The sequence below is a fragment of the Narcine bancroftii genome, chromosome 1, assembly GCF_036971445.1.
Source record: "Narcine bancroftii isolate sNarBan1 chromosome 1, sNarBan1.hap1, whole genome shotgun sequence".
Taxonomy (NCBI): Eukaryota; Metazoa; Chordata; class Chondrichthyes; order Torpediniformes; family Narcinidae; genus Narcine; species Narcine bancroftii.
The window spans coordinates 488,365,012-488,383,379 of record NC_091469.1 but is presented as its reverse complement, the minus strand read 5'-3'; the positions used below and the strand labels follow the sequence as shown (position 1 = coordinate 488,383,379).

The following is an 18,368-nucleotide window of genomic DNA, read 5'->3' as shown; positions in this document are numbered from 1 at the left end:
GGCTAGACATCCTGCAGGATGAAAAACGAGACACGTCAAAGGGTGGACGAACCCTCTCGTAGGGTCAATGACCCTCTAACAAACACTGCCGTGGTGCATGGAAAGGGCATCCCTTGCAATGAAGCTTTGTCTGAGCTGTGTTCTTAGCACCCTGCTGTACTTTACATCTATGACTGTGATTTGGCATGGCCACAACATCTACAAATTCGATGACAATATCACAGTAGTGGTTGCATAAAAAGAGGCGAGGAATCATCATACAGGAGGGAGATTGAAAACTTGGCTGAATGGTGCATCAACAACAACCTCACACTCAATGTCACCAAAAACAAGAAACTGATTATTGACTTCAGGAAGGGAAAACTAGAGGTGTACGATCCAGTGGTCATTAGGGGGTCAGAACTGTACAGGGTGAGCAAATTTAAATTTCTGGGAGTCACTATCTCAGAAGATCTTTCCTTTTTTCTTTTTTAATCTTTTGATTGATTTTCCACAAAAAAAGAAAAAATATAATATCAAACAGAAAACATGAGAAAGTAACATATAACAATCAAGTACTTTCAAATTAATCAACATTTCCATATATTGACAGTTACAAAACTGCTGTGTAAAATCGGGTTAACCGGGCAATTTTCCTAGTTAGTGCCCCATTTACACAGCAGTTCGAAAGGGTCTGACCAGGTCATCCCGATTGGAATTCAACCGGGTTCCTGACGTACCTCAGAGGTAGTCAGGGAACCCAGTTAAACTTACCTAGGTCGCATCCACAGCGATTTGAAAATGAAAGTGGCCGACCCACTTATTCTGGTGACGTCACTGCTTACGTGCATGCGTCACCGGGCAGCCAGCATCCGATCATCCAGTGGTACTTCCTGTGAGTATGTTACACATCATTGGGGGGTGGGGGTGGGGGGGGGGTGGGATCCCCCTTAAATTGCTGGGTTGGTGATTTAATGGGTCAAATCCCCTGCAATTTAAAAGGTGCTTTCAGCTACCCAGCTGCTGCAGTTTAAAAGAGGCGATTGAGGAAAGAAATAAAAAGTTAACGCATAGAACAAAAAAAAACTATCTAATTCCAATGAAATTAAAAATGGAAAAGGAAACCCAAAAAACAAAAACAACTGGTCAATCCATTCTGAGAGTAATTTCAAATTAAGAAGAAAAGTGATTCTTCCTGAGTAAACACCACAAACTTAGAGAGAAAAAGAACCAAACTGGTAGTGGTTCAATTTTGTTTATTAATTTGTCAGACAAAAATATTGAAGAAATGGTTGCCAGGTTTTTTTCAAATTTAAAGTTAGCATCAAATGTCTGATTTATAATTTTTTCTAAATCTAAGCATGACATAATGGAGGAAAGCTATTGAAGTAAATAGGCAGACTGCAATCTTTTTTCCATTTGAGTAATATAGCTCTCCTTGCCATCAACGTTGAAAAGGGTTCTATCCTTTCGGCTGAAACAGAAGCAAAGTCTGATCCCAAAACTGTGATCCCAAAAATAACTGTGAGTAAGTTTGGCTTGTTATGAGCCCAGAGGACCCCAAAACCCAGCAGCAATAGATATTCACCAAGACAAATGGTTACTTAAACAAAAGTTGCTGTTAATTATCTTTAAACATGAAAACAGAATCACACTTTAAATTAACACTATTGACTGGCAGAGACCACAAGCATCGAATCCACGCTGCTGAAGACCCAACTGCGCTGGGTGGGTCACGTCTCCAGAATGGAGGACCATCGCCTTCCCAAGATCATGTTATATGGCGAGGTCTCCACTGGCCACTGAGACAGAGGTGCACCAAAGAAGAGGTACAAGGACTGCTTAAAGAAATCTCTTGGTGCCTGCCACATTGACCACCGCCAGTGGGCTGATATCGCCTCCAACCGTACATCTTGGCGCCTCACAGTTTGGCGAGCAGCAACCTCCTTTGAAGAAGACCACAGAGCCCACCTCACTGACAAAAGACAAAGGAGGAAAAACTCAACACCCAACCCCAACCAACCAATTTTCCCTTGCAACCGCTGCAACCGTGCCTGCCTGTCCCGCATCAGACTTGTCAGTCACCAACGAGCCTGCAGCAGATGTGGACATACCCCTCCATAAATCTTCGTCCGTGAAGCCAAGCCAAAGAAAGAAGAAATTGACTTAACTAACCTAACAATCCCCTTCTAAGTCTAAGCGCACGTGTATGTAATGTGTGTGCAAGTTCAGAAAAGTTATTTGATTCACAGTCCAATCTCACTTCACTGGTTGCAGGCAATTCTTATACTGTGCACAGAATCTAACATTTATAAAATTCACTAGGCTTTGGTGTTTGAAAGGTAAAAGCTCAGCAATGTTCTTATCGGTTTTCAGAGAGAGAGTTGTTGTTCCAGGACACCCACAACTGATTAACAGTTAAGTTTGCTTTGGATAATCTTGCAATCAATTTGTCTAATTCCCTTAGATGTTCTTCCCATGTGTCACTTTTTGTGACCAAGTCATCAATATAACATCTGTATGTGTTAACCCTTGGATTAATCATCCTTTGGAATGTTGCAGGGGAATTTTTCATATAAACATGATGGAGTTACAAAAGCCGAAATATTCTTTCTTCTCTCAGAGACACACACCATTAACCCTTCAACAAATCCAACTTAGTAAGAAATTTAGCTTTTCAAATTTTATCAATTCAGTCATCTATTCTCGGAATAGGATAAGCATCTGTATCTGACGTCTGTTACTGAATTAACTCTTTCCTTGACAAAGAGAAATCCTCACTCACAATTATCCTGTTGTTTCAAAACCATTTCAGAAGCACTGGGCAAGTCTCTATCAACTGGATCTTCAGCTCTCATCATTTTCTTAGACATAGTCCTTGTTACAGCACATGCAGGATATATCTAACAATCATCCTTACTAGGCCGATTTGTTAATCTCAAAACTGACCAACTTTATCCTCTGCCAAATCATTCCCTAATAAAAATGAGACACACTGCATGGGTAACTTTGAAATTACTACTACTACAACAGGTCCTTTAACTAATTCTGAATTTAGCACTGTGTTGTGAAGAGATATTGACTCTACCTCACCTGCAATACCTTTAATCAAAGTCGTCTCTCCCCTGTGTCAGTCCTTTGAACAACAACAACAGAGACCGAGCAGCCCCAGTATCAAAGAATTTTAACTGGAACTTGTGATTCTCCCTCCTTTACTGAAAAATACCCTTTGACACAAAAGATTTGAAAATGTCCATGACACCCTTACTAGGTTTGGAACATCTGCTCTCCTTAAATTCAACTGTCTGCCTTAAATTCAACTGTCTGAATACATGCTTCTGGTAAAACCTCCTTTTCTCTTCACTTTTTCAACAATAGACAATTCGCAATAACATGACCAGGTTTCCTACAAAAATGACATACAAATCCAGGAGTTCTGTCCTTTCCCACCCTACCTTCATCTTTTCTCTTAACATTCTCCCCAGACTTAATTTCAGGTTTACTATCCTGCTCCACATTAACCTTCCGAACAGGCTTATTAATCTGTTCCACATTAACTCTCTGAAAATGCCTACTATTCTGGAATGTATTTTTGTGAATTATGACAAATTAATTCACTGATCTAGCCGTTTGCTGTCACGTCCCCACGTCTCTCTCATCCAGGTATAATTTAATCTCCTTTGGGACACACCTTTTAATTTCCTCAATTAATATCAATTCTCTCAATCTCTCAAAATCATTATTTATTCCTTTTGAGGCGCACCAATGGTCAAAACATACAGATTTTCCCAGAGCAAAATCCATATAAGATTGATTCCATGTTTCCACCAAACTCCTAATTTTTTGTCTATATGCCTCTGGAACCAACCCATAAGCTTTAATCCTGCTTGTTTAACAGGATCATAATTTGCCACTTGCTCTGTAGTCAAACTAGAGGATGCAATTTGTGCTTTTCCCTTCAATACACTTTGGAGCATAAGAGGCCATTTTTCTTTTGGCCACCTTGAGCTCTCAGCAACCTTTTCAAAAAGCTGAAAATATGTATCTCTATCTCCCTCATCAAAAGGAGGAACTAGATCTACCTCTCTACTGGCCAAAAAACTCTCCCCAAGGATTACAGCCTCACTTCTCTAATTGAAACCGTCTGTCCCTTTCAATTTCTTCTCTCCGTTTTTCACCTTCCTCTAACTCATATTTCCTCTGTTTTTCAGCCACTTCTCTTTGTTTTTCAGTTTGGTCTGCCTCATATTCTTGTCTCCTCAACTCTTTCCTCCTCCATCCTCCATTTCTCCAATTCCAATTGCAACTCAACAGATCTATCCTCCGGAAAATTTTCTAAGTCTTTCTCAACAAATTTTCCCTCGCCTTTAATGTTTCACTCTAACCCTTTGTATTTGTATTTTCCTCATCCAATGCTTGACTTCATTCAGCTTTAATGACTTGGAAGTAACCATCAGTTCCTCTTTTCTCTTGTTCTGCAGGTGATGATTGTGACAAAAATGTATCAACATCCATTGCTGCTGTTTTTCCACATTCAAGATTTAAATTAGCTTGGGGAAAAAAACTATTAATTAATAAATCACAAAAACTCCAATTTTCAGTCCGAAAGAACGAGTCACCATAAAATGTTACGAGCCCAGAGGACCCCAAAACCCTGCAGCAATAGATATTCACCACGACAAATGGTTACTTAATCAAAATAGGCTTTTAATTATCTTTAAACATGAAAACAGAATCACACTTTAACATCAGTATTGACTTAACTAACCTAACTTAACCCCCTTCTAATTCGAAGTGCATGGGTTTGTAAGTTCAGAACAGTTCTTTGATTCACAGTCCAATCTCACTTCTCATTCCTCCAAGTTCACTAGTGGCAGTCAATTCTTATACTGTGCACAGAATTTAACATTTATAAAGTTCACCAGGCTTTGGTGCTTGAAAGGTAAATGGTTACCGCTCAGGAAGGTTCTTGTCGGTTTTCAGAAAGATTTATTGTTCAAAGACATCCACAACTGATTTACTTCCATCAGCCACTTCAGTGTCTTGCTGAAGAAACTTGCCCCCTCAGGGTTCTTCAGATGATAACCTCTTTCTTTCAGGTCAGCACAGAGTTCCTTTCTGTTTCTCTTATTCTAAGTGAAACATTAGAGAGCCAGACCTCTCCTCTTGCATGAACCACAAGGGCATTGACCAGGCTGAACTAAGAACTCACAACCCGTCTTCCAAATGGGGTTTTCCACAAGCTTGCCAGCTTGTCCTGTTCCAGACCCAGTTGCTGCTGCTGACTGTAACACTGTAGAACTGATCTCTCTCTCTCTCTGACACGTACACACCCACCTACCCATACACACCCACCCCCCCCCCCACACACACACACACACACAAAGCCTGTTTTACTCTTTCTGCTTGCAAAACCATATGACCCTCTTAGAACAGCAAATTCTCTTCCAGATAGAATGCGGCTCTGACAAATTCTTTCATCTGTTGCCTTTTTGTAAACAACAATCCATTTGTGAAGTCTTTTGAGCACTCTCCAAAGCTTTTTCAAAGTCTGTTGGCCCCGACATGTCTACCATAGGGCAGAGCTCCAGTATTTTAAATAAGATCTGTTTTAAAGTGTTTGTATGTGATCTACATTAAAACCTGCCCCAATTTATCTCCCAAAAACATATTTATATTCTGTCATAGGCTATAAATCTAAGTCCAACATTTTAGGCAAGGTTTCAAAAACACCTTGCCAAAATTTATCTAACTTTGAACAGGACCAAAACTTATGAGTGAAATTGGCCTCTTTGGATTTACACCTATCTCAAATAAGACGTATATTAAAGAAATTATGGCCCAATCTGTCCTGAGACATATGTTCCCTATGCATTACCTTGAACTGAATCAAATAGTGATGGGCACAAGTTGAAGAAGTATTGACAAGTCGAAAAATTCTTTCCCATAAATCATCAGAAAGTAGCTGCTCAAATTCCAGTTCCCAAGCACTAATTTTATCATTGGAGAAGGAATTAATTTAAAAGGAGGATCAATCAAATTAGTTGAAAAAGTAAATAGAAAATTTGGCAGAAAAGAGTGTAGAAAACTCCTAATTTGAAAATATCTAAAAAGATGTGTCTTAGACAAATAGAAGTTTTCAATTAATTGATCAAATGATATTAAACATTTTCCTTCATACATATCAAGAAGGGTTATTATTCCTTTATTTTTTCATATGGAAAAAAAACTTGGTAAGATGATGTCTTAAAATAATCAGAATAAATTTTACTAGACAGAACAAAATTATTTAAATCAAAAGACTTATGAAATTAAAACCAAATCTTTAATGTATGTCTGAGAGTTTGATTAAAATCTTGTTTATATACTTTGTTTAATGCAAAGGGGAAAGAAGTACCTAATAGAGAAGTTAAAGAGTTTCCTCTAACTGAATTCTTCTCCAATTCCGTCTATAAAGGGCAAGCATGCATCTCAAAATAGTCCAAAACATAAATATCTTAATAAAACCTGAAATTTGGTAATGCCATACCACCATCTTCTCCTGTTTTCTCTAGTAATGGTTTAGCCAACCTAGGACTTTCATTGTTCCATATATAAAATTATATTTTAGAATAATTTGTCAAAGAATATTTTAGGGATGAAATTTTGGATGGCTTTAAATGTATGTAAGAACTTTGGTAAAATTATGATTTTAATTTCATTAATTTGACCTACTAATGACAATGTCAGTGGTGACCATTTCGATAACATTTGTTTAGCATAATCAATCAAAGGGAGATAATTCTATTTGTATAGATTCTTAAAGCTTTTTGTAATTTTTATAGCAAGATATGTAAATTGATTTTAACCATTTTAAAAGGTAATTGATCATAATAATGTAAATAATTATTAGTAGGAAAAAGTTCACTTTTATTTAAATTCAATTTATATCCTGAAAAAATTTCCAAATTCACTAAGTAAAGATAACATACAAGGGATCAATTTTTTCGGATTGGAAATATATACCAACCAATCATCTGCATATTAAAAAAAACTTATGTACTCTCTCCCCTCTCTGAATACCATGGATATTTGTAGAATCCTTTAATGCAATGGTTCTCACCCTTTTTTCTTACCACTCACATACCATTTTAAGTAACCCCTATGCCATTGGTGCTGTGTTATTAATAAGGGATTGCTTAAGGTGGAATGTGAGTGGGAAGGGAAGGTTGAGAATCACTTCTCTAGACCCAATTGTTACTGAAATATTTTGCTCATTGGCCCATTTCCTTTGGACTTATGAAACCTTACGCATAATGAATCAATCAGGTACAATTAAAACAGTGCTTTTCTAACTTTCTTTCCACCCACATACCACCTTAAGCAATCCCTTATTAATCATAGAGCACGTATGGCATAGGAAATACTTAAATTGGTATGTGAATGGAAAAAGATTGAGAACCACTGCTTTAGTGCAATTGTTAAGGGTTCCAAATGTAAATTGAATAATACGGGACTAAGAGGTCAACCTTGACATGTACCCCTATGTAACTTAAAATAAGGAGATTTATAGTTATTAGTCTTTGGCTTGGCTTCGCGGATGAAGATTTATGGAAGGGGTAAAATGTCCACGTCAGCTGCAGGCTCGTTTATGGCTGACAAGTCCGATGCGGGACAGGCAGACACGGTTGCAGCGGTTGCAGGGGAAAATTGGTTGGTTGGGGTTGGGTGTTGGGTTTTTCCTCCTTTGTCTTTTGTCAGTGAGGTGGGCTCTGCAGTCTTCTTCAAAGGAGATTGCTGCCCGCCAAGATGCACGGTTTGAGGCGATATCAGCCCACTGGCGGTGGTCAATGTGGCAGGCACCAAGAGATTTCTTTAGGCAGTTCTTGTACCTCTTCTTTGGTGCACCTCTGTCACGGTGGCCAGTGGAGAGCTCGCCATATAACACGATCTTGGGAAGGCGATGGTCCTCCATTCTGGAAACGCGACCTACCCAGCGCAGTTGGATCTTCAGCAGTGTGGATGCGATGCTGTCGGCCTCTGCCATCTTGAGTACTTCAATGTTAGGGATGAAGTCGCTCCAATGAATGTTGAGGATGGAGCGGAGACAACGCTGGTGGAAGCGTTCTATGAGCCGTAGGTGATGCCGGTAGAGGACCCATGATTCGCAGCTGAACAGGAGTGTGAGTATGACAACAGCACTGTATACGCTTATCTTTGTGAGGTTTTTCAGTTGGTTGTTTTTCCAGACTCTTTTGTGTAGTCTTCCAAAGGCGCTATTTGCCTTGGCGAGTCTGTTGTCTATCTCGTTGTCGATCCTTGCATCCGATGAAATGGTGCAGCCGAGAAAGGGAAACTGGTTGACCGTTTTGAGTTTTGTGTGCCCGATGGAGATGTGGGGGGGCTGGTAGTCATGGTGGGGAGCTGGCTGATGGAGGACCTCAGTTTTCTTCAGGCTGACTTCCAGGCCAAACATTTTGGCAGTTTCCGCAAAACAGGACGTCAAGCGCTGAAGAGCTGGCTCTGAATGGGCAACTAAAGCGGCATCGTCTGCAAAGAGTAGTTCACGGACAAGTTGCTCTTGTGTCTTGGTGTGAGCTTGCAGGCGCCTCAGATTGAAGAGACTGCCATCCGTGCGGTACCGGATGTAAACAGCGTCTTCATTGTTGAGGTCTTTCATGGCTTGGTTCAGCATCGTGCTGAAGAAGATTGAAAAGAGGGTTGGTGCGAGAACGCAGCCTTGCTTCAAGCCATTGTTAATGGAGAAGGGTTCAGAGAGCTCATTGCTGTATCTGACCCGACCTTGTTGGTTTTCGTGCAGTTGGATAACCATGTTGAGGAACTTTGGGGGGCATCCGATGCACTCTAGTATTTGCCAAAGCCCTTTCCTGCTCACGGTGTCGAAGGTTTTGATGAGGTCAACAAAGGTGATGTAGAGTCCTTTGTTTTGTTCTCTGCACTTTTCTTGGAGCTGTCTGAGGGCAAAGACCATATCAGTAGTTCCCCTGTTTGCGCGAAAGCTGCACTGAGATTCTGGGAGAACATTCTCGGTGACATTAGGTATTATTCTATTTAGGAGAATCCTAGCGAAGATTTTGCCTGCAATGGAGAGCAACGTGATTCCCCTGTAGTTTGAGCAGTCTGATTTCTCGCCTTTGTTTTTGTACAGGGTGATGATGATGGCATCACGAAAGTCCTGAGGCAGTTTACCTTGGTCCCAACAAAGCTTGAAAAACTCATTCAGTTTGACATGCAGAGTTTTGCCGCCAGCCTTCCAGACCTCTGGGGGGGGATTCCATCCATACCTGCTGCTTTGCCACTTTTCAGTTGTTCAATTGCCTTGTATGTCTCTTCCCGGGTGAGGACCTCATCCAGCTCTAGCCTTAGGGGCTGTTGAGGGAGCTGGAGCAGGGCGGAATCTTGGACTGAGCGGTTGGCACTGAAAAGAGATTGGAAGTGTTCTGACCATCGGTTGACGATGGAGATCTTGTCGCTGAGGAGGACTTTGCCGTCTGAGCTGCGCAGCGGGCTTTGGACTTGGGGCTTGATAAATTAGTTTGATCCAAGAGATAAATTCAGGACCCAAGTTTCCATTCCACCATGTCAAAAGCTTTTTCAGCATCAAGTGACATATTCTGGTCATTTAGAAGGAATGGAATAAATAATGTCAAATAATCTTCTAATTTTAAAATGAGAGTTATCTGTTACTTTTTTTGAATATTTTATTTATAATTTTTTGAACTCTGTGTCAACAATTCATAATAAAAAAACACACTACATTCTCCAGCTTCACCGTCGAGTCCTACTCCCCCCCATCGCCCCTTGTCCCAATTAATACACCCAATGACAAAATTAAATAGTCAGCCACCCTAAAGAAGAAAAGACAGCAATAAATTAGCCCTCAACCCTTACAGAATGTCTATTCTTAATAATCCCAGTTTGACATATAGAGATAATTTTAGGCAAGATATTCTCAAGCTTAGACAGAATTTTAAAATCTACACTTAATAATGAGATTGGTTTATAAGAAGAACATTTAGACAGATCCTTATCTTTTTTGAGAGTCAATTAAATTGAAGCATCATAAAAAGTTTTAGGCAAAGTTCCACAAGAAAATGAATCAATAAAAACAATACAAGTAAGGACTCAGAATGTCATTAAATGTTTTGAAAAACTCAACTGTATATCTATCAGGCCCTGGAGCTTTACCTGATTGGAGCAAAAGTATTACCTTTATGATCTCCTTTTTATTAATAGGCATCTCTAATAGGTTCAAATCATAATTAGAAATCTTAGGAATATTCAATGTTTATAAAAAAAGATAGAAGTAGTATTATTTGGAAAGTCAGATTTGTACAGGTTAGAATAAAAATTCAGAAATGCTTTATTGTATCATCCATTTTACATATCTTCAAGATTTGCCTTCTAACTGTAGCAGCCCTAAGTTGACCAGCTAACAATTTACCTGATCTATCCTTATGTATACAAAACTGACTTTTAGATCTAAGAAGTTGCATCACAATGGGATATGTCATAAGCAAACCATGTTGCATCTGTAAATCTATCATTTCTTTATACAGGTGTAACCAAGAAACCTTGTCAATTTCTTTAAATCTATTTGTAATCTGAGTAATTTCCATTTTAGTTTTCTTTCTTAATCCTTCAGAATAAGAAAGTATTTGTCTTCTAATAAAGGATTTCAACAAATCCCATATAATCAAACTCGACACTCCCTCAGTAATATATTTTTTAAAAATGTAACTTGTTCTTTAATAAAATCTTGAAAAGCAGCATCGTGTAATAATGTAACAGTGAATCTCCATTGGGAAGCATTTCGGAGGATCTTTCCTGGATCCAGCGCACTAATCGCATTGTTAAGAAAGCACCACCGCTTTTCTATTTCCTAGGAAATTTGCGGAGATTTGGCATCAGAAACCCTGGCAAATTTCAGCAGATATGTGGTGGAAAGTGTTGCTGGATCACCTATGGGGACACAGAAAATCCCTGAGGGTAAAGCCCTGCAAAAGGGAGTGAACACAAGACTTTCACCTCCAGGTTCAGGAACGGCTGCTAAGTCCTCCAACATCAAACTCCTCAACAATAAACTCAACCAGTGACTTATTTAAGGACTCTTGCATTTTTTTGAATTTTTCTAACTCTATATTGCACAGTTTATTTACATTTCTTTATTTATTTCTCTTGGCTTGGCTTCGCGGACGAAGATTTATGGAGGGGGTAAATGTCCACGTCAGCTGCAGGCTCGTTTGTGGCTGACAAGTCCAATGCGGGACAGGCAGACACGGTTGCAGCGGTTGCAGGGGAAAATTGGTTGGTTGGGGTTGGGCGTTGGGTTTTTCCTCCTTTGCCTTTTGACAGTGAGGTGGGCTCTGCGGTCTTCTTCAAAGGAGGTTGCTGCCCGCCAAACTGTGAGGTGCCAAGATGCATGGTTGGAGGTGATATCAGCCCACTGGCGGTGGTCAATGTGGCAGGCACCAAGAGATTTGTTTATTTACACGTGTACATTGGGTCAGTGATTTTTTTTTTGCATTGCCAACAAGTGGTAATTCTGCTTGGCCCGCAGGAAAAAGAATCTTGGTTGTATGTAATGCCATGTATGTACTCTGATAATAAATCTGAAATCTGACTACATAAAAAAATCCCCATAAAATCTATTTATGTGATGTGAGGTGAAAAGAAAACAAGGCTTTTTAATGTGCTGTGCCCCCCCCCCCCCGGGGTTTGAGGGTCCTCCATTCCTCCATTGAGAATGGCTGATGTAACTAATGTCTGATATAGCTGCAACATGATGTCCCAATTTGTATACTCAATCCCCAATTAATGTTATAAGGATTTGCAAGTAATCATGAGCCACCAAGCCGTCATCAACAATAGACTAATTCTGTAATCGTTAACATTTGATAATGTTGCATCTTTGTCCCTACCTTGAGAAACTCCTGGAGTCAAGGTAATTAAAAACATCTTCTTCTGACCTGGATGGCTCTATCAGATGAATCTGTTTTGTCCTCAATCATTGATTCAGATTTTTTGAGGCTACTAAGAGATAATGATTGATAACAAACTAAGCACTGAAGATTGAAATTCGTGAAGAAATTTTATAAATGTTAAAAAAAATGCTGTGGATGCCATGCAATTTGGCAACAAGGCTGTATGTGTATTTACTAATAAAATAACTTCTAATTCTTAGTGATTTTTAATGACATCCATGGATATCATATAAGGATGACTATGTAGAAAATGATATGATGCAAAATTCTGCCAAATTCTTATCCATGTACTGGAAATATCGATGATGAAATTTTTCTGAGATTGGTATACAGGTTGTACCTTTTTAATCTGGCAACATTGGGTCCTGGCCATAGCCAGTCCATAGAATATGTTGGAAAGTAGAAATTGACCCCTGAGGGAACCCCCTATGTAAACATACCAAAGGTAGAACAAAGCTTAAAACAGGAAATAATGCTGTGGAGTATAGCAGTCAGCACAATGCTTTTATAGCGCCAGCGATTAGGACTGGGGTTCAAGTCCTGCGCTGTCTGAAAGGAGCTTGTATTGATGGCAGAAAATTCAAACATGCCAGACCATGGGAGTTGCTGGACCATAGAATGCTGGATAATCAATGAATGATGTGTGTAGATCAGAGGCCGAGTATTGTCATTTAGTTTATTTAATATTACCATCTAGGGATGAATTTCAATGCAATACTTTTCATATTTCACACTTTCATTACAACTTGATAAAAAGCCATTTGGTTCACATCCAATCTGGTCTCAGAGTACCTCTGTCAATCTCATCCTTCCATTTATTGACCTGCAACCCATTCTCTTTCTTATGCCCATTAACTTCCCACAGTTCTTCTACAAATGACCAGCAGTTTTGGTAATTTATTACAGTAAGCAATGAACCTACCATGTATTTGGGCTGTGAGAGAAAACCAGAGAACCCTGAGGGAACCCACATGATCACAAGGAAAATGAGCAACTCCACAAAGGCAGCACTGGAGGTCTGGATTAAATATGAATCATTAGGGCTCTCGGCATTCATAGATACATAAAATCATAGAGTTAAGCAGCTCTCTCTGAAATCTTATATTACAAGCAAAATATAAGACACTAATTCCTTTTATTTTAATAGCATGTGTAGGTCACGTTTCACTGGATGATGAGGAAAGCGGGCACTTGAGGAGATATTCAATGAGATGGGGTAAGAGTAAGAACAATGAAAGACCAATGAATGAAAAGATGATCATTATGAAACTGCTGTTATGGGTTATATTATTATGGTTATAGATAAATATGTCTTTAAAAGAGATAAATTGTGATGGTTTAGTGTAGGTCACCACAAATAGAGTAAAAACTTCACAAAAGACACCTCATTTAAAATGCAAGAGCTTTGCAGAAGCTAGACATTGAGGCTTCGGTTGATTTTGGAGAGAAAATGGAACTGCCTTGGAAAGAACAGAGTCCAGGCTCAAGTACTGATAAGATCTTTCAATGATTGGGTTTGGAGCCTTGGGAGAGCAAGCAGAGAGAGGAAGAAACAAACATGATTCTTCTCTTAGAGAGAGAGAAGTGAGTCAACAGTAGCAGTTGAGGCATCAAAATGGCAAGCTGGCAGGCTTGTTGAAAAACCCCAATTTGAAGATGGGTTGTGAGTTCTAAGTTCAGCCTGTTCAAAACCCTTGTAGTCCTTACAAGAGGAAATGGCTGGCTAGAATGTTTCTCCTGAAATAAGGGAAATGAAGAACTTTGTAGTGACCTGGAAGAAGAGGTTATCATTTGGAAAACCCATGATGAGGCAAATTTCTTCGACAAGAAACTAAAGTGACTGATTGGAGGAAATCAGTTTGTGTGTGTCCAACGAGTAACAAATTTCTCTCTGAAACCAACAAGAACCTTCCTGGGTGGTAATCATTTAATTTTAAGCACCAGAGACTGGTGAAAATCCATAAGTGTTAAATTATTTGCGCAATAAGAATTGCCTGATAACGGTGAACTTTGAGAAGTGATAAGTGAAATTGGACTGTGAAACAAAGAACTTTCCTGAACATATACACATTACATACACGTGCAGTTAGAATTAGAAGGGGGTTAAGTTAATAGTAATAAGTGAAAGTTTGATCCTATTTTAATGTTTAAAGAAAATTAAAAGCAACTTTTGTTTAAGCAACCATTTGTCTTGGTGAATTTCTATTGCTGCTAGGTTTTAGAATCCTCTGGACTCGTGACATTGCTAACAGGGATAGTTGGGAAATGGTTTGCACGGATATTGAAATGGAAATGTGCACCTAGAGGCATCAAAAGCTGTGGGGTCTATGCCGGAAATAGGGGTTAAACATATGTTGGAGGATTGCTTTGTCAAATTATTTTCCTCTGGAAGCAATAACTGGGCCATCAGACAAATCCAGATCTAAATTTAAACAGAAAATATTGGAATAATCTGAGTTGCTAAAGCTGTATCTATATCAAGGTTGGCCAAAACGCGGCTCGCAAACCACACATGCGAGTCTATGGCATATAATGTGTGGCTTGCAGTGCTTCTGACGCCCCAACCCCAGACACTCACCTAGGCCCTGGCCGCCCTCCCATCCGAACTCCTAATATCCCAGTTGCCCATCCATCCAAGCCCCTGTCAACCCAGCTACCCTTCCATCTGAACGCAATGTCCTGGCTGCCTTCCAATCCAAGGTTCTGACACCCCAGCCACCCATCAGAGCTCTTGATGCCCTGGTCCTCCACCCATCTTAATTCTCAACACCTCGGCCATCCTCTCATCCAAACACCTGATGTTCCAGCTGTCATCTCATCCAAGCTTCCGGGGGGGGGGGGTGTGGAAGTGGGACTAGGAGTGAGAAAGGGGGGAAATGGGAAATGGGGAGTTGGGGATGAGGGAAGGGTGGAAATGGGAAATGTGGGGGTAAATGGGAGGGAGGAGCAGGGACCGGGGAGGGGGGAGCAGGGACCGGGGAGGGGGGAAGCAGAGCAAAGACTAGGGAGGTGGGTGTTATGGAACATGCATGCATTGTGGGACAAAGTAGAACCATTTTAGATTAAATCAAGAACACAGGATAAACCATGTCCCATGTTAGTGTGTCCTACCAGTGGTAGGAATACACCACAGCTATGCAACAAGGATAAAAAAAATGTTATCCCACACTTCAAATGTCAGAAGGGGAGAACAGAAGATTTTAAAACTGAAACTACAATGGCCTTGAGCTGCTGAGCCTCATTCACAGTGAAACAAAATGGCAGAAGATGTTTTGAAGAGTACAAGGAATCAGAAAACTGGGATGAGTATGTTGAAAGCTTCAATTTGTTCTGTACTGCCTGGGGAATAAGAGGTACAGAGGGCAATTTAAGAAAACAGGCAACATTTCTAAGCAAGATGGGAAGGAGGACATACAGCCTGATAAAATCCCTAGCAGTGCCCCCAAGCCCGGATTCTATGTTGTACACTACTTTGTGTGCCTTAATGAGAGGACATCTGTCCCTAAGACCAACAATGATGGCAGAAAGCTACCAGTTTTGGACTAGAACACAGAAACCAGATGAAACTGTAAACCAATATGGCTGAATTTCGTAGGTTATTGAAAACCTGTGGTTTGGAATATTCTTAAATGAAGCCTTAAAGTTCATGCTGGTCATGATTACTGAGCAAAAGACAATTATGCTGAAGACATTGACACCTGTAACAGAATATGTTGTGTTTATATTGATTATAGAAAAATTTTTGGGAGATAAATTGGGGAATGTTTTTTTTTAAGTGTAGGTCACATAAAAATACTTCAAAACAGATCTTATTTAAAATACTGGAGCTCTGCTCAAGCTCGAGAGGCCGGTTCTGAATACATTTGCAAAAGTTTGGGGAATGTCCAAGGGACTTCACAAATGGATTATTGTTTTGAAAAGCAACAGATGGAAGAACTCGAAGGTTTAGGTTTGGAGCCACAGTCTGTCTGAGTGCTGCTTGCTGTTTTAAGAGGGTCATGTGGTTTTGCAAGCAGAGAGAGTCAAGCAGGCTTTTCTCTGAGAGAGAGAGAGAGAGAGGGAGAGAGAGAGAATTCAGTTCAGCAGCAGGCAAACTTGTGGAAAACCCAATTTTGAAGATGGGTTGTGAGTTTAGCATGTTCAAAGCCTTTGTGATCCATACAAGAGGAGATGACTGGCTCTATAACAGGGGTGTCAAACTCAAATTCACGGAGGGCCAAAATTAAAAACTTGGACTAAGTTGAGGGCCGAACTAAATATTTATTGAAAATTTTCAACAACATCTGCATGTTTTCTCTCAATATATGTAATGTTAAACTTTTTCTTATTAAAATAAATGTTTAATAATAGTTTTGGTTAAACTCTTAACATAAGAAGGATTAACAAATAAGAAATAAAATATTCAATAAATAATATTTCTCTCTAGCCTTTAAGCCAAGGATCGCACGTTGCCGAGAAGCATGCCAGGGAACGGAGGACTGCAGGGAGCCCTCCCCAGCCCAGCCAGCAAACCCGAGCGGCATCCCCCCTGCCCCCTCTCCCTCCTCCGCCCCGCCTCCGCCTGCCGCAACCGCCGCCAACAACCCAAGGAGTCCCCGCTGGTCTCGCCATCTCACAGGGAATACCGTGAGAGCGGTGGAACTCATCTGCGACCTCCACCCCAGCGGAAAGTCCGATGCCCAGCAGCACCCACCCACAGATGAAGCTCAAGGAGACGTTGGAGCTAGGCGGCGGGTCCGTTGGAGCTAGGCGGCGGGTCCGTTGTATCGGCACCGCTGTGAATATCTAATTAACTTTCCCGTTAACTATATCGGTGTACTGCTGTGCCTGCTGTGGAAGTGCTAAAAACTTCTATGGTGGTGCCTGCTGCTGTGCATGTGCTCTACTTGTGCGGCGGCCAGCGGACCAACTCTAATATGTATTTAATATGATCTTGCGGGCCAAATATAATTATATCGGGCCAGAGTTTGACATGTGTGCTCTATAATGTTTCGCCTGAGATAAGGGAAACAAAACGGAACTCTTTGATGACTTGAAAGAAAGAGGTTATCATCTGCAAAACCCTGATGGGGAAAGTTTCCTCAGCAAGCCACTGAAGCGGCAGAAGGAATCAGTTTGAGTCCAACGAGCAACAAATCTCTCTCTGAAAACCAATAAGAATCTTCCTGAGTGGTAACCATTTATCTTTCAAGTACCAAAGCCTGGTGAGATTCATAAATGTTAAATTCTGTGTACAATATAAGAATTGCTTGCAACCAGTGAACTTGGAGGAGTAGAGAAGTGAGTTTGGACTGTGAATCAAAGAACTTTTCTAAATTTACACATACATAAACATGCGCTTAGAATTAGAAGAGGGTTATGTAAGGTTAAGTGAATAGTAATAAGATAAAGTTTGATCCTGTTTTCATTTTTAAAGATAATTAAAAGCAACTTTTGTTTAAGTAACCATTTGTCTTGGTAAATATCTATTGCTACTGGGTTTTGGGGTCCTCTGGGCTCGTAACACACTACATATGAAATAGCATTGAGTTTCAAAATGGCTAACTGCAACCAGGGTATTATACAAGAAGACAGCAGGAACATAAAATAAAGAAAATGGAACACCGAGAATGTTTCCACTGTGGGAAAAGTAATCACAGTCCACATAACTGTTTCTTCAATAAAGCCAAATGTTATCTATGCTACCGAGGGGCATATTAAGTCTAGGTGACCAAAGAAAAGGGAAAATAAGCAAGGAAGGGAAACCAGAAATTGAAGACTAAAACACGCAGGGTGAGGAACCTCGAGGAAGAAGAGGAAGGTTCCGACTAAAGTCAGAACAACAATCTCAGTGGTTTTGAAGAGGACAAGGCAATGGAAGTAATGTATGTTAATATTGTGACAAACCACAAATTTGGAAATCTTGATTCCTGTTAACCTTAACAATGAACCAGTTTGGATGGAATTAGACAATGGGGCCATGGTGTCCTTAATGCCAAAGAGCTTAAAAACGAGAGTATTACCCAATCTCAAGGTGGGACAATCCAACATGGTGTTGAAAAGAGTCACCAGAAAGAAAATCAAAGTAATGGAAAAATGCAAGGTAGATATTGAACACAAGGGATGGACATTTAAAAGATGTCCTTTACATCGTGAACACCAAGGGACCCGCTTTATTTGGAAGAGATTGGATGTCACAAATCCAATTGGATTGGAAGGACATTTGGGGCAATAAAAAATGTACAGACTGAGCCACAACAAAAATCAAAACTGGAGCAAGTGCTCCAAAAGTACCAGATAGTATTTGGAAAAGACCTGGGGAAAATCCAAGGAATCCAGGCCAGACTGCACTTGAAACCGGAGGCCAAACCCAAATTCTTCAAACCAAGATGGTTCCTTTTGCGATGAAGAAGGGAACTCAACAGA

The 18,368-nt window shown here is 40.2% G+C and overlaps 1 protein-coding gene across 27 annotated transcripts in view; it reads left to right on the top strand.

The window, feature by feature from the left end:
• Positions 1-18,368, top strand: part of LOC138751971 (uncharacterized) — a 157,835-nt gene that overhangs the window by 7,650 nt on the left and 131,817 nt on the right. For 24 of the 27 annotated variants that reach the window (XM_069915053.1, XM_069915055.1, XM_069915070.1 and 21 more), the window contains exon 2: positions 13,111-13,179. The exons of the other annotated variants lie outside the window; for them this stretch is intronic. In XM_069915053.1, coding sequence (XP_069771154.1) covers positions 13,111-13,179 — 69 coding nt within the window. The remainder of the gene's footprint in view (positions 1-13,110; positions 13,180-18,368) is intronic. 27 annotated transcript variants of the gene reach the window in all.